Source organism: Egretta garzetta, unplaced genomic scaffold (assembly GCF_000687185.1).
Source record: "Egretta garzetta isolate BGI_Z169 unplaced genomic scaffold, ASM68718v1 scaffold125, whole genome shotgun sequence".
In the NCBI taxonomy this organism is placed as follows: Eukaryota; Metazoa; Chordata; class Aves; order Pelecaniformes; family Ardeidae; genus Egretta; species Egretta garzetta.
In genome coordinates, this window is record NW_009259877.1 from 108,816 (window position 1) to 124,951 (window position 16,136).

The 16,136-nt window shown below is 40.9% G+C and overlaps 1 protein-coding gene across 1 annotated transcript in view; it reads right to left on the bottom strand.

Moving 5' to 3' along the window:
- The window catches only part of DHRSX (dehydrogenase/reductase X-linked), a gene marked incomplete at both ends in the record, with an annotated part of 103,466 nt that overhangs the window by 82,443 nt on the left and 4,887 nt on the right, over nucleotides 1-16,136 (bottom strand). The window contains one exon of the mRNA XM_009640127.2: nucleotides 7,822-7,890. Within this exon, the coding sequence (XP_009638422.2) occupies nucleotides 7,822-7,890 (69 nt within the window). The remainder of the gene's footprint in view (nucleotides 1-7,821; nucleotides 7,891-16,136) is intronic.

Consider the following 16,136-nt stretch of genomic DNA (forward strand, 5'->3'; position numbering starts at 1 on the left):
ACATCTAATGATTCTCATGTTAGCTGTGATGTTTAAACCAAGAGTTTATCGGCCTCCCTAGGAGTATTTCTTTTTCTTCTTACAAGCAAGATTTTCTAGCACCAAGTACCAGAAAAGACTATAAAAAATGATCTGGCATTACACATTTCCTGTAAACCTTTAAATAGGCTGAGAAGGATTTCAAAGTGCACGTGATCTTGCTAATTTCCATTCAGATTGTGAAAATGTGGCAGAGATGTCATGCATCATGAAATCTTGAACACATTTTATTTGAAACTTAGATTTTAAAATTCAGGTCTTAAAATAAAATATATTGGTCTATGCTCTGCATAGAAAAAAATAACAAGAAGGGCAAGCTGCTCCAGAGTCATGGGCAGTATTTCCTGGCTTCTTCACACAGATTATTGCTCTCAGCCTCAGTGTTCCTACACCGCTTCCCTCTGTTTCCACAGAACAGGGTTTTTACCCGCACAGATGGGGTTTTTTTACACTGCTTCAAAGTTATTCTCAAATACCCATTTCCTAAGACTGCATTACGGTCAAATTATTCCTGTTGTTACCACTATTTGTGCCCTAGAGTCTTATTATGGGCACTGCATGAACAGTGATACAATTCCTTGAAGACCTTGCAGTCCAGGAATCTGTGTATGTCACAGCATTTGTAGTCAGGGCTGGACAAATGAAGCAGACAGGGTTTCATGCAGTTTTGGTCACTAGAATTTCATGGACTCACAGAGTTACAGGGTGGCTGAGGCTGGAAGGCAGCTCTGGAGATTGTCCAGCCCCAGACCCTGTTCAAGAGGCCACATGGAGCTGGTTGCCCAGGTCCGTATCCAGATGGCTTTTAAGTATCTCCCAGGATGGACACTCTACAAACTCGCTGGGCAACCTGTGCTGATATCCAATAACTCTTATGATAAAAAAGAAGAAAAGAGTTTTCCTATTTTTAAATACGGTTTCTTGCATTTCAGTTTGTGCCCTTTGCCTCTGGTCCTGTCACTGGGCACCACTGGGAAGAGCCTGGCTCATAACTCATTTAAGAATTGGGACATCTCTTCAGAGCTTTGATTCTTTGCCATTGAAACAATGGCCCTTGAAATACAAGTTAAGCATGCACGCACTAGCGTTGGCCCCTCGGAGGCGCAGGGACTCCTCTGTGGCTGTGCTCCCTCTGGATCCTCGCCCTACGGCTGTGAGGCAGGAGCTGGCAAAGGAAGGACCAGCACTGCCCACACGTTCAGGTTGTCCACAGTCTGTTGGTTCACGGGCAGCTCACGTCTGGAAGGTTACGCACACAGCCCCTAAGTGCTTCAAATATAGGCTCTGCTTTTCCCATGTTTACTTCAGGCCACGGGTTCTCCGTGCTCCCGGCAGCTGGATCCCTAGCGCAGAAGCTGATAGCATTTGCACAGAAAATATTCTACTTGTTCTAAGCAAATTTACTTCTACAGCCCTACATGTAACCTGTGGAAGCTAGGACTAGATGAAGTAGATCTTGGAAGAGAGATGTGAAAGCATTCCAGAGAGAAAACAAATTGCCTTTTTCTTGGCTTTCTCTTTCAGTATTCGCTGGCAATTTTCTTGAGAACAGACAAGGTCTGGAAATAGCTCATGCAACATGCCTGCAACTACTGCTCAAGCCGGAAAAAATAATGGCGTACTATGGGAGGTGTCAAACCCAGGAGCACCTCTATCCAGCCACTGCTTGACATCATGGCTCTACAGGTACATAAAAGAGGATCAAAATCACATAAAAGGGTGAAATAGGAGCTTTTTCAGGCCTTGCAGAGGCAATTTCATTTTGAAATTCCTTTCTCTGGTTTGCCTTCAGTAGGGCAGCACAATCAGCAAAATCCTAACCTCGGAGCTCTGGTCCCATTAGTCACACAAAGCTTCGGTGATTTACAGTCAGAAAAACATTTCAAGACACCTGAAAGGACTTTGTTATTTTGCCTACAGCTACACCTGTGCACTTCTTTGTCTCTAAGTTTCAATTAGAAATAATTTAAATAAGAGAAAATCATATTTCCTAGTGGCAGAGCCTATTAATGAAATATGTTTCACATTTCCAATGGAAATGGGAATTTAGGAAACTAACAGGCAGAGCTTGTGCTTGCATTATGAATACGTTTTGTATTTGAAAGTCTTTCTCTCCATCTCACTATCCAGATCTGCAGCTCATCTTTAGCTCTGTGAACCATATTCATATTGCCCTTAATGCCTGAATTGCCAGCCTGTTAACGTGGTGACTCAATTTCTAAGGTGTTTTAAGAAACACAAAAAATAGGGGATTCTCTATTGTTTTAAATGTCTGTAAGCACTGAGAAGAAAAATATTGTAACTGCAAGTCAAAAGAAGAACATAAAAGACATGAGCAAGCAGGCCTAATGAATTTAACCATGGTTTTGCACCAAAGTATTATGTAAAACAAACAGAAAAGCAGAACAATTGACTTGCAAACTATTCACCTAAATGATTTTATCAGAGGGCTCTGAAGATACCTTTTTGTGAATTAAAATCTCCCCTGCTTAATACGGAGCAACAAGTCACCAACTTTACGGGGTAAGTGCTATGACCACAGAGAAACTGTATTAGCCCCTGCAGTACTTTCTTGGACTCTAGAAAGGGATCTTCCATACCTGGAGCATGTGAAGGATCCAGTTCTTACAGACTTAGATTAAGTTTATCATATCCAATGTTTTTCAAGATTCAAATATTTTCATAGGGCTTGAATATACTTCATATAACCATAGATGAGGCTACAGAAAGAAAAGAAATCTTAATGTTTAGGCAAGGTTCTTATACCACCTTTGTCATCAAGTGACAAAGCAGAAGAGCTCCGCAGTTCCACGCAGGGTCCGGCAAAGTTGGTGTACCGTCAGATCAAGACTTCTTTACCCCTCACTCATACCACCACCCTGTCTTCGTGAGCCTGGCATTCAGTTGTGCAGCTCTAACTGAGGGCAGTCCTTGACCTGCCAAAGCTAAGTACTGGAGATAATACACCAGTATGAAAAAAAAAAAAACCACATAGATGGAAACTGCACTGTAATTGCTAGGAAACTCTTTACAGCAATCCTACAGGTCTTTCAGCATCAGCAGTGGTAGAGAAAGGATATGCCAATGGCAGGATGTGGTAGAAGGGACAAAGTAGCCACGTCAGGTCTTGCCACAAGCTCAGGATGTTACGCTTTTACACCTCAAAACTACACCATGAAAAGCAAATCTGGCACAAGCAAGCATAAACTCACATATGCTTATTCACACTTCTAGAAAATACGGCTCAACCACAAATATTTTCTACTGTTTTTGATCGGTTGGATGATCACTTCCATAACAACATCTTTGACATACCATGTCAAAAAAAGAGTCCTGGGTGATATTTTTGCATGTTTTAACAAGGCATCAGTCTTTGCTGAACTGCCTTACACAACTCTGGCCCATGTGGTGGCAACACCACCGCTGACTCTTGGGCAAAAACAAATCCAAAAGTTTGGGAAGTTAGGAACTCTCTGCAGCTGGCTTTCTCGAGCCTGCGGGGAAAGCCAATGACAAACAGTCTGGTACAGAGCGGAAAAATGTGGACTCTTTTGTTAAAATTGGTACCTGACATAGAGCAAGCGTCAGTGGAGTAACCACCCATGAGTTATTCTGCAGTTAGGCTTGGTACCTATTGGCTAGATTAGCCCTGCTTCTTTCGGGTAAACTCTTCGATCTCAGATCTCTGATAGCAAGAAAAATCTCCTTGCTCATTAGCAGGTTATACTGCAAAAGGGAGCAAGAGACCTTGTCATCTCCTTATTCCCTGGCCGAGCCATATATAGTACAGACATCCCGAGAGAAAGCTCTGGGAAAAAGCCAGGCTTGGCTTGTTGAATGCACGCGAACCGCAGTGTTTTTAAGGCGGTATCATTCCTCCTACTGCTTGGCCCACGCTGTCTTGATGTGGGTCAGACTGCAAATGACACAAATTTAGGGCGTAGTTTTATAATTGTGGTTTTATTTGAATTGCCGCAAAAATGTTGGGTGAGATTAAACACAGGCTTCTCCTTTTGAAGAGGTCTGCGCTTAATATGACTTTTACACCCTGTTTTTTCACTAACTTTTAATTTTTCTCTCCTTTGAGTGTTGTTGCCACTCCAGCTCCTACACGGCAGTTGTGAGAGCCTTTCCTTAGTACTGTGCTAAGTGATATTTATGCATAAACTTTTGCTAATTGCTGATTCCATTGGCATTCATGAACCTATGCTGGAATGAATGAAGCTTTCATTCATGTTTATATATTAGTTTCCAACATTTGTATGTTTGTAATCATCAGGCTAAAACCAGCTTTCATTTGCAGAGATGTAAACTGAGGGTAACTGAGTCAGGAGACGCAGTCTATTAGGTACATGGAAGGATTTTTTTCTAGTATCATTGAAAGCTGAGGTTAGCACAGAAACTTCCCAGTTCCATAACTCAATGCAGTTTGTTCAGGCCCGGTAACTACGGCTACGGCTACATTAACAAGTGGTTTGGATCAATAGAAGTCAATCCCTAGAGTTCATTTTGCGCTGGGGACCTGACAGAGGCACTTCTACAGGTCGCTGGGACTCTCTAGTTGGACAAGCTCTAAGTTTGCTCCCGTGCAGTGACGCTCTGTGTTACTGCTGCCGCTCGCCTCTCAGGCCAGTTCTACCCAAAGAGGATCCAGGTTGGGAGACCCGCGGTGCCCCCCTTGATGCAAGCCCGTGCCCAGCAAGCGGGCAGCAGTTGAGCGTTGCCTGGAAAGCGCGCTCCTGATCTAACGACTGAACGCGCTGACACGGACACACCCTGTGCGTAAATTACAGAGACTTACACAATTAGAATATCTCCGTGGCAATCCCTAGCCATCAACAATTTTCCCAGCCATATAATTGCTACTATTAACAACACAAGTTCTCAATTTAACAAATGGAAGCAAGATAAATGCCCACATCATTCTGGCTTCTCCCAGCTTTATGATTCAGAGCGTAGCAATCTGTTGCCCTTGGTCTTTTGGAAATAGTGCCCATGTGATAATTTTAATGACAATGCAGCACTTCTGGTCTGTTCTGGATATCTGAGGGCTTTGATTGCTTTATCATGGAGGAGGTTCTGATGGTCAAATGAATCGGGTCTATCAAGCCCCAAGGGCCTGTACCTTATTCTCTCCCACTCAGCTGCCCACCTCCTTCCTCACTCTTTACACTTAGCCATAGGTAACTCAGCACAGAGGCCCAAAACTGGGGAGGGCACTTAGCCTGGAACCAAGGAGGTTTCTGGTGCGGCACCATGGGAGAGGATGGGTGGTAGGAAGAGGTCGATGTGACACATCACTTAGATTTTCTGTGTCCTTTAGCATTGCTGCCTTGCAGGGGAATGGCCGCAACCGCCTACCTCTCCAATACTCCACCATCTTTTGGCATTGGCTCTGTTCTGAATGCCTCCAGCATGGGAAACCAGGCTTCCTGCCTCCCTGTATTTGGAAATATTATCAGCCTTTTCTTCATGTCTTGCTGTGCTGCTGCAAAAAAGCGTCACCTGTGTGCATAGCCTTTTTATTATTATCCTTTATCCTCCATTGAAACTGTTAACACGTTATTGCTCATCAGCTGCTTCACAGGAACCATTATGCACATGCTTTGAATCTCACTTATCCCTGAAGGAAATGTAAATTATGTCAAGCAAAACTGCTACCCTTAGATAGCAGACAGAGCCCCAGACAGACAGTGGGCCAAGACAAAGAAGGATGCTATCGCCTTAAAAACACTGTAATTGCATGCATCCAACAAGCCTGGCCTTTTCCCAGAGCTGTCTCCGGGGACGTTTGTACTATGTATGGCTCAGCCAGGCAACAAGGAGAGGACAAGGTCTCTTGCTCCCTTTTTCTGTCTAACCTGCTAATCAGCAAGAAGATTTTCCTTGCTATTAGAGATCTGAGATCTGGATAGCAAACCAATGGCACTTCCTTGTACAGTTTGTCCATGGTAAGAGAAGGACAACTATATTGTCCCAATCCTGGATAACGCTGGCTGCCCAGCAATACTGGTTTGAGCAGTTCTCCTTCAGGAGTCCAATATTCCAGATGGGAACAGTTTCTGTAAGCAGTGTTTTCATATAGACCACAGAAAATGTTAAAAAAAAAAGGCTAAATAGCTTTTGAAAAGCTGATACATTTGCACAGCTTACTCCTATTCACAGTATCTGCGCACACATCCCATTACAAAGCAAAATGCGATTTCATCGATAAGCAGTAGCGCAGGACTGCAGCACAGACTTGCACAAGCCCTTTGTACAGGATAATGCATTTGCAAATAGAAATAGAATCACAGAATCATAGAATGTTTTGGGTTGGAAGGGACCCCTAGAGGTCATCTAGTCCAACCCCCCAATATATCCTTACATCAGTGAGAAATTCTGAAAAGGTGATACTCTGCCAGTTTGGTTTTAGGCCAAATCTATCAGGACCTGAGATTACTAAAGCCTCAGTCATTATAATTACAATGAGGAACAACTTCAGATACAATTTCAGCTTTCTCAGACAGACAGCTGTATCTTTATAACTGAAAGTTTATAAGTGAAAGCTAAAGCTTAGTTCAGAAAAATCAAGAAAGACTGGGGTGCTAGAAAAGTCTGTGATCACACATGTGAGAAAATAAGGCAGAACCTGGTTTATGCAGTGTTACGCAGGTCACGTGATATAATTAATTCCAAATGGTTTTGGTCTCTGTACAGAAACTTCCAGCAAAAGATTTAAACGATGTGATAATTACCTTTTTCCTTTCATGATCCTTCTGACTATGCCTTAATTTATGATGCTTTTAACTAGCATACATGTATCCTGAGGCTATGATGGGTGCACATTTATTTAAGTCAAAAGATAAATCTTAATGAAAGGTTTTTTTAACACAATAATTAACGTATTTTGATCATCATAACAGTAATTATTAGAGGCACAAAAACAGAATCAGATCTCAGCAGAAGCCATGAAGATCCTAAATAGGGTGGAGTACCAGCACTGCCCTATTATTTTGCCAAGAAATGATACATCAAAGTGGCAGCAGTGAATCATCATACACTACTAGGAACTACACCCAGTGAATCCAAGAGATGGAAATATTAGATGCACTAACCTCCGTCATAAATTGCAAATTATAATCACACAGCAGATGATAGTGCGCAATACGCCTTTTCTCATAGTTATCAAGCTATGCTCTCCTTATGCCTCCCCCAGCACGACTGCTCATCACATCAAACAATGAAACCAGAAGAACCTCAAAAACATAGGAATTTTGGCTTGATATTAAAGATCCACTTATCTTTAAGAACACAGTTTTATTTTGTGAAGGATTATAAGCTCTCGCTACACGTCAAATAACACAATTGGGCAGCCCTGTTCTCTTAGAAACCTCTTTTAAAAAAATCACCTTCTTTATGGGACTATACACACCATGAGAGGCAAGGCCAGCAATGAAAAAGAACACACCCACCCACTCTTACCTGCTGTCATCCTCCCCTTAGTAGAAATGACTAGTATTCTGATTTTCTGCCCACCAATGTGCCCATACACACGCGCAGGCAGACTGTAACTTGCGGCCAGCCCTTTTGCTATGACACACAGTAAAGAGGTCAAACAAAACTGAAAGCATTTTAAAAACCCATCCTACTCAGTTTTCCCCTGTGTCAAATGTACTTTAAGAATTAGTTTCCCCAAACTAAAAAAGTTTAAGAATATACAAGGGGACCTTAGATAAAAGAAGATGCCAACCAAACAACAGGAATAGAGAGTTCCTTAAAGAAAAGGACATAGTACAGTACCTTTTCCAGCCAAAGTTTCTTCTTGTATTTTTCTCACCACTTCTTGGCCCTCACTCTCGCTGTTTCCAGCTGTTACAACGCAGAAAAAGGAAAATTAGCAATGCAACCGACTCAAAGGATGGTGAATATAAGCATGCCACTATGAAGGGCTAACCACAGTGTAAAAACAGTATGAAGTTTTAGGCGATTCAATGCTGTCAGGCAGCAGGGGGTTTCGAAGAGGGCTGTACAAATGCACTGCTGTTCACACGAGTTCTGCTTGTTTATCATCTCATCTATTCATGCAAGACAGGACTATCCGCTGGCTGGACCAGCAGAACTGAGATGTGAATCTGTCAGCCAAGTGAATTACATTGCATCCGGATTCTACAAAAGCTTTGCTACAGGTTAGAGCTGACCTCCCCTCGCTCTTTTTCCAAAACGAAGACTTCCACAGTTGGAGGAAAGGCCCTGCTACCCTGACCCAAATGCTCAGGGAAAGTTTTACAAGCGCTAACATAAAATGTCATTAAGCATCATATAAATGCCTTTTGTGCCATTCAGGTTAGGTGGACAGTTAATAATTGTCTGACATCTGTGTTTGGCGTGGTTTTTTACAATAACTTGTATGAAAGGAAAAAACACAAGCACAAGCAAAATATTGCACTTGCAACAAGTTAAAATTTTTAAATGAAGTTTAACATTCCATTTATCCATCCACAAACACTTTCCATAGCATGACACATCAATATACCTATTGTTTATTATCGAAACAGAATATAAATAGTGATATCTCTTACGAACTTAATGAAGTTGCTGCCTTCTTTTCCTCTGCTTTGGTTTCTATCCAGGCTTTATCTTGTGACCCTCTACAAGTGTCCTGTCCTCTCACTCACTTGTTAGCTATGCAGCAGAAGTTTCAGGTTTTCCACTTTTTTTTCTCTCTCTCTCTTTTTTTTTTTTTTTTTAAATTAATAGTGAATCAGCTCTATCAAAGACAAGGGAAGAATCACAGTGTCACAGAATAAGTTGGAAGGCACCTCAGGAGGTCATCTGGTTCAACCTCCTGCTCACATTAGTCGGTAAGTGCTCGTATTTACTTTAAGATGTTAGAACATGCTTTACAGTGCTATTAAACTGGATTCATTTGATCTCACAAGGAATGTGTTCAAAAAGTGGGAGTAAGACCTCTGAGATAGATCACGTGTTATCTACAGGTTGCACCAGCTGAAGGGTCAGAGCACCGAATGGAGATTTTGGGGACAACCTGACCACTTTGAGGAGGCAGGCTAATGCACTTTTGAGGACAGAGTTTTTGCTGTGCTTCTGCAGTAAAAAACAATGATTTGCAACACATCTTTGTTTTCATGATATGCAAGAAGACTCAGTATTTGCATAAATGCAGCCAAAATAAAGACATTTAGCATTGCAGATACAGGAGAGAAAATAATTCTCACATAAAACCTGGAGTCATACTGGTCTATAACTGTTCTCTATAAATTCCATTAACTATGGAATTATATTGCTCAGACTGACCCAAGAAAGAAAGAAAAGAAAAAAAATATGAAGCAGACATTTGCAGTATTTTCTTCTTGCTGTTGCGTGTTTTTTTTTCCCCTTTAAAACCATCCAGCCTTGTACAGAACAGAAACATTCAGCTTGATGCTAATTTGTAGACACAGAGGCAGCGACAACAAATAAACCCTCCAGTGAAATTGCCATTTCTGGGGAAATCTGTGCACAGGGGTTATGGGCAAGGGATCAATTTTCCTCACTGTTTCACCTCAAGTGATGTGCTAAAGTAAGATTTCAAACTCAGTGTGTTATTGCACCAGATATAGAGTTAGGCTAGAACCAAAAATACTTTGGTGCCAATTTTGTGAAGGTCTTATTTGATTCCTCTTTCATTCAGACTCCTCACGCAGAGAACAGGCTTATTAAAGCCTCCAGTGTCTTGATTTAACTCTCAGTATGTTCACTTAATTTGTTCTTTTAAAAGAGCTTGTGTTCACAACAAATTTTAATTTGCTTTATTTTGCTGTTATATAAATGGTTATTCATTAAAGCTCAGTGCCTTCCAAATGAACTCATTTTATTCATATTTGCATATTTTTCACTCTAGACCACTGGGAAAAAAAATAATTATTTTGCTAAACAGTCACTTCAAATGTCTGTTTCCAGCCTGATTCAACAGAGAGTTTGAAAACCAGATTCTGGAGGCTGGAGTATTGCAAAATTGAAATAGCCTCAGTGAAAGCTGCTACTTGTAATAGAGGCTTTTGAAACACTTCTTTCAAAGAAAATCCTGTAAGAAAGAATCAAGACACTGAACAAATTACCAAAATCCTTACAAAAAGTTCGAAGACACATACACCAGAAAGATACCGTAAGGCTGGGAGAGTAATCTACACTTCTGAGTTAGCTTATGGAGATCAGCATCCCCTTGCTGAGGATGGGTGGGAGAGCAAAGGGACGTTGCACTGTGGCACTGCAGCTCTCCTAGCGCATCCTTCTGGAAGCCTCTAAGCAAAGTGAGTGGTAGGCATGAAAAAGAACAACCTCCGTTTAAGTGCTACATTAATTATTCAAAATCCAAAAAATACTTTTTTAGGTCACTACGCTAACACAACCAGCTTTAGTTTGGGAAAAATCTAAAATAATTTGTATCCTGCTGATGAAGATGGGTCACTAAAGGGCACAACCTTCAAATGTACTGAACAGGAGTACAACGCTCGAAACAAATGAGGGGGACAGCTTAGTATATGAAGGTCAAATTCTTACCATCATCAGCTGGTTTAGATCCTCAGAAGCACATTTGTAGTGATTCATTTAAAAAACTGTGATACGCAGGAGAATCCTCTGGCTGGACCTTTTGCCAGTGATTCACCATAATTTTCATACATTCGACATGCCAGAATTTATCTCTGCCAGAATTTATCCATTTTAAGCGCTATAGCACCTGTAGTGTAAGATCTGCCTACTCTGGATTCAAGTGGTTTGGAAAGGAAGGGTAAGAAAGAGAAGACAGACCATGCATTTTATGCAGTGAGGGAATCTGAACAAAAGCTTTGAGAAAAAGGGATTCAATGTCTTGAGAGCTTAGATCATCAAAGTACCCAAACCCATAATAATCTTGCTTTTCATACTAATTTAAAGTGTCTGTTGGGAACTCAAAATAGATATAGTTGTCTCAGGAACTATTTATGCAAGCTGTTCGGTGGCCTATCTGATGTTTTTCTCCTACTTAGTCCCCACAGAATTGTGAAAAATTCCAGTGAGACTGATTCAATAACAACACTGGCTACAATCAATTCTGAAAATAAAACTAATAACATAAAAATAAATTCAAGTCTGAATGGATGCACCTGTATAAAATGTCATTTTAATGGCATGAAAAATTCTAATTCTTAGTACAATACTGACACTCACGTTGAAAAAGCAAAAAAAAAGATGGAAAATAGATTTAAATACAACTTTCAGTCAAAAAAATTGACTCTCTTCAACATTCATCTACACAAACGCCACAAGTCAAAGCACGTTGATCTAAAGCCATCACAGAAGCACATAGAAAAATTCTTATCAGCAGCAACAGGCTTTGAATCTTAGCCTAAAGGTCAGGCTCTGTCATCATAATCCCTTAGGTAGAACCTAAATCTGGAAGTTATTTCAAGGATTTCAATAGAATTGTCACAGAGCCTGAATAAGGATGGCAAAAACACAGCCCATAGAAACCCAGCACAGCTCAGAAACATTTACACTATCGCTAGTTAAGAGGTCCTGATACGTCTATAGGTATTCTTTATACAATATTTTTAATTTCTTTGAACGTGAAAATCTCTCCAAAAGAATAATTGCTACTTGTGCTCATGATTTATGTACAAAACTGATCCTGATAAAAAAGCAAGATCTTTCCCAATTGGTGTTTTGCAAACATAGGCATTTGCAATCTTGACGTTTCAAGGCAACATACTGCAGGGCATTATAAAGAAATTTAAAATAGTGTATGAACAACAACACAGCCTGTAAAGCTTAAGGTTGCCTGGAGAGAATAAACCACAAATTGGAAAAGCCCTCACTTACCAAGGTTAGCGGGGGAGAATTTCCCGGCTTTCAGCAAGAGAACACAAATAACAACTTTTTGACAGGAATACAGAGAAAATGCAAACCACCCAGGATGTGGTGGTCCAGAGATGCATCTGACCCCTCCAGCCTGTAGCCCAAGAGCCACCCCATGCACCAACGGGGGCAGGGCAGCCGTGCCGGCGCTTCGCCTCCCAGCCCTCCCCACGCACCCCGGCCTCTGGCAAGTGCGACCCCCTCATTCACCAGTGCCTGGGGAACCTGTCTACCTGAGATAAACGCTCATCCCTTGTCTTATTCAGCCATAATTATGTATCAGTTAATCCCTGAAACGATGAACAACTCTCCAGGGTTCGCAGCCTGCCCCGTGGCCCTCCTCACTCCTCCCCGATCGCTTCAAGTAACCCCAGTTTGGAAGTGGTGCCTATGAACTCTAATGCGCATGTGTATTACCAGGAGAAGCTTGGTGGTATGGTAATAAATTCTGTATAAACGTATACCACCTGATTAAGGAGTTGCAGAGGGTGATGGTTAGGTGCCTCTGTGCAACAGAATATAAAATTCCACCAAGTGGAAATTTGAATTAAGTTGCCTCCTCAGAGTAGATTAATCCTCATTATGGTTGAAGGGGAACTGATTTCATTGGAGTGCCAGCCTGAAGACAGGGCTTGCAAGGGCACACAAAGCCTCAAGAGGAAAACAATGTCCTATCAGCTGGTGTTACAAGGATTAAGATTTCGTGAGTGTGCATGGCACTGCACAACAAATAGCGTGTGCTTAAGAGAGAGGAATGACTTCCTCCAGAAAGCTCGGAGGATGAGAAATTCAAACTCAGTACAATATGAGTGTTTTTTAAAGAAATTGATAACATCTTCAATTAAAAAAAAATGTTGTTTAGGGAAAAGGAATATAGATCTTGGGTCTCACCCATAAAACATCCAAGTCATGAATTTGTTATTCAATAGAGCCAGGTATAAGGACATGACCTGGTATTAAAAAACATAGAGAAAGTGATACAAAGTTTCCTTACGTCTGGAGGCCTCACACATCCTTTGTCCTTCAGTTCATTATGCAGCAGGCACAATTAAATACACGCCTACTTGACACGAAAGGCAAAAATATCGTTGTAACTGTTCCTTTGAGAAAAGAAGCAAAACTGAGTAAGGAGGAAGATGTCGGTTTGCAGAGAGAAAACAAATCACCATTCTTGCCCTAGGTTTCAGCAACCCAGCTGTTCCAACGAGTTAAGAATGATCCTGTTTATCAAACATCAAGAGAAGTGCCCAGTTTCCAAAAAAAAACCCATAGCAAGTGCTTAAGGAAGAAGTATAAGTGACAGCATTAAGCCTAGGAGTCATGTTTTCTGATACACCCTCCCAGTAGCAAGAAGTGAATCCAAGGTCACACCCAGCCTCTCAACAAACCCACCTCCACTACTTCATCTACTTGCACTTTCAATTCGTTCAAGCACTTGGCCAGCAAAGGGTTCTGGGACAACAAGCTCTGTGATTTAGTGACACGCTTAATTACATTAAAAAGGTTGTGCTTCAGTGCTGGTTTTGGGTTTTGTTGTTGTTGTTGTTGTTGGATGTTGTCTACTTTGTGTACAATAAGACGGAGAATAACCACTTCTCATTCGCTTTCTCTATACCATTCATAATCGCATGACATCACACCTCAGTCAGCTGTTTGCAAGTGGAAGAACCTTTGTTCATTAGCACAGAGCCTTCCCATCCTCCTCACCATCCCTCTCTCATTTTTTCCAGTTTTACCAGACTCCTTTTGAGTATCCACAACAGGATGAATCAATGATTTCTACAAAGGAAGAAAGACACTTCCCGTGCTGTTTTCATCTTCTTTCCTTCTAAGTAATAAGATTTTATTTGTCTTTTTGAGTGCCATTGAATATTTGAGATGTTCTGCAGAGAGCTTTCAACAGTAAATCACAATTTTTTATTTTTATTTTGAGTAGTAGTAGTAAATTTAGATCCCATTCTTGCAAATATATAGGTGGGGGTTTTTTCCTCACATGCAGTATTTGCATTTAATGACACTCAGTATTTATCCATCCCTTCATAAGCCAGCCATTCACCATTGTGAGATTCTTCTATGTTCTTCATGGTAGTTAAGATTTCACAGGATGGCTGAGGCTGGAAGACACCTCTGGAGACCATCCAGTCCCACACCCTGCTACAGCTGGTCGCCCAGGACCATGTCTGGTCAGGTTTTGAGTATCTCCAAGGATGGAGACCCTACAATCTCTCTGAGAAGACTGTTTGGCCACTCTCAATGTAAAAAAAAAAAAGGGTTTTCTTATGCTTAAATGGAATGTCCTGCTTTTTGGTTTGCGCCCGTTGCCTCTTGTCCTGTCACAGGCACCACTGAGGAGACCTGGGCTCCATCTTCTTTCTTGTCCCCCTCAGGTATTTATACACATGGAGAAGGTCCCACTGAGCCTTCTCCTCTCCAGGCTGAACAGCCCCAGCTCTCTCAGCTTCTCCTTGCATGTCAGATGCTCAAATCCCTTGGTTATCAATAGTCAAATTAATTTGACTATTCTAAACATATTTGTGCAAAATGCATCATCTCACTGTTCACCCTTTTTTCTGTATCTATTTTTTATAAATGTACTGAATATATGCCTATGGGATCCAGAGTCCCTTTGCTCCATCCCAAAGCTGACAAATAATTCCTAAATGTTGTTTTCTGTCTCCTAATCAGCTACTAATCTACGAGAGATCTTTCTCTTATCTCAAGACAAGCTAGCCACTTTAAAATCTTTTGGCATGAACCTTGCCAAAAGCTTTTGAAAATCAAGATTAAATTAATTCACACGGTTGTTGAATTCTTCAAAGCATTTAATAAATGCTCTATGAATAAATTAAATGAATGTCTAGAAAAACTGCACTAACTCTTCCAAATTTTACCATCACATATTTAAATCTGTATTTTTTACAATGTCAAACACTTTTTCAATATAAAAATCACACTCACTGGACTATGCACAGCATCCTTTCTAAAACTGCCCAACAGCCACATTTGCCCACCTTACATTTCTCCTATACTAAGGATGATTTAAGGGCCTTTGCAGAAGATACTAGTCCAGAAATACTTCCAGGGATTTTGTTTTTAATCACAGCAGCTTGACTTAGACTGTTTTAATTTATTTTCTGATGGGCGGTACTGTATTTATACTGAGTCTGTAATAATCTCCATACTATTCATAAGGACTGCATCTTTTTAGCCATTCATTTTACACACTTCTTTTAGAAGAGAGAGTGAACAGTGGTTGCCTGTTACAGACCACATTTTCAGATGGAAGACTCCAAGCCCATGTGGTCGTTCCTCATAAGGATGCTTCTCCATACCTGTGATAAGCTTTTTTCCTGTAAACCATTTTAATCTCTATGCTATACTTTTTTGAAATGAGCAGACCAGAACTCAACATGACATTCAAGGTGCTGGCACATGTAGGATTTATACAGTGAGGAACTCACACTGTCTGTTTGTTTGTTCCTTTTCTAACGATTTCTAATATTTTTTTTTGTCTTTTGCAAGCTACTGAGCACTGAGTTTTCATAGAACGGTCAATGAAGCCTCAAGGTCTTCCTCCAAAGCGATGATCACCAACATAGAACCCATCATTTCTTTTTCAGGAGGTAAGATTTTTCCCCATGTCCCCCACTTTTCCCCATGTCCAACACTCTGTGTTGTTCTACACTGAATTGCACGTGCCTTTTAACACTCAGCTTCCATGGTCTTCCTGGAATTCCTCACACACGTCCCTGGTCTTTATTACCCTGCATAATCTAACACAATTTGGAAGACTTGTCACTTCACTATTTGCTCCTCCTCTAAAATTCTACGTTGAAAGCATGGGTTCTAACACCTCTCCCTGTTGAACTTCAGTGGTAACACCCTCTCTACTAAGAAAATAAACGTTTATGCTTATGTTCTGTCATAACATGCAATGTTATTGTATGAATGCAATGACATTTGTACTTATCCTTTGGGCTGCGTAGTGTCCTTAAGAGCCCTAAGGAATTTTGCTTTTAGATTTCTAGAAGCCCAAACAAACCGTATCAATCGAACTCTCTCTCATCCACATGACGGTTGAGCTCAGTTAATCAAAGTATTTTACTATGCAGTACACCTGCACAGTTGGTTGAGTTACACTTCTACTTGAGATTACTGCCCCAAAGAGAATTCTCGTGCTCTAAGTGTCTTTTCACTATTTTAATAGCAGTTTCAAATAT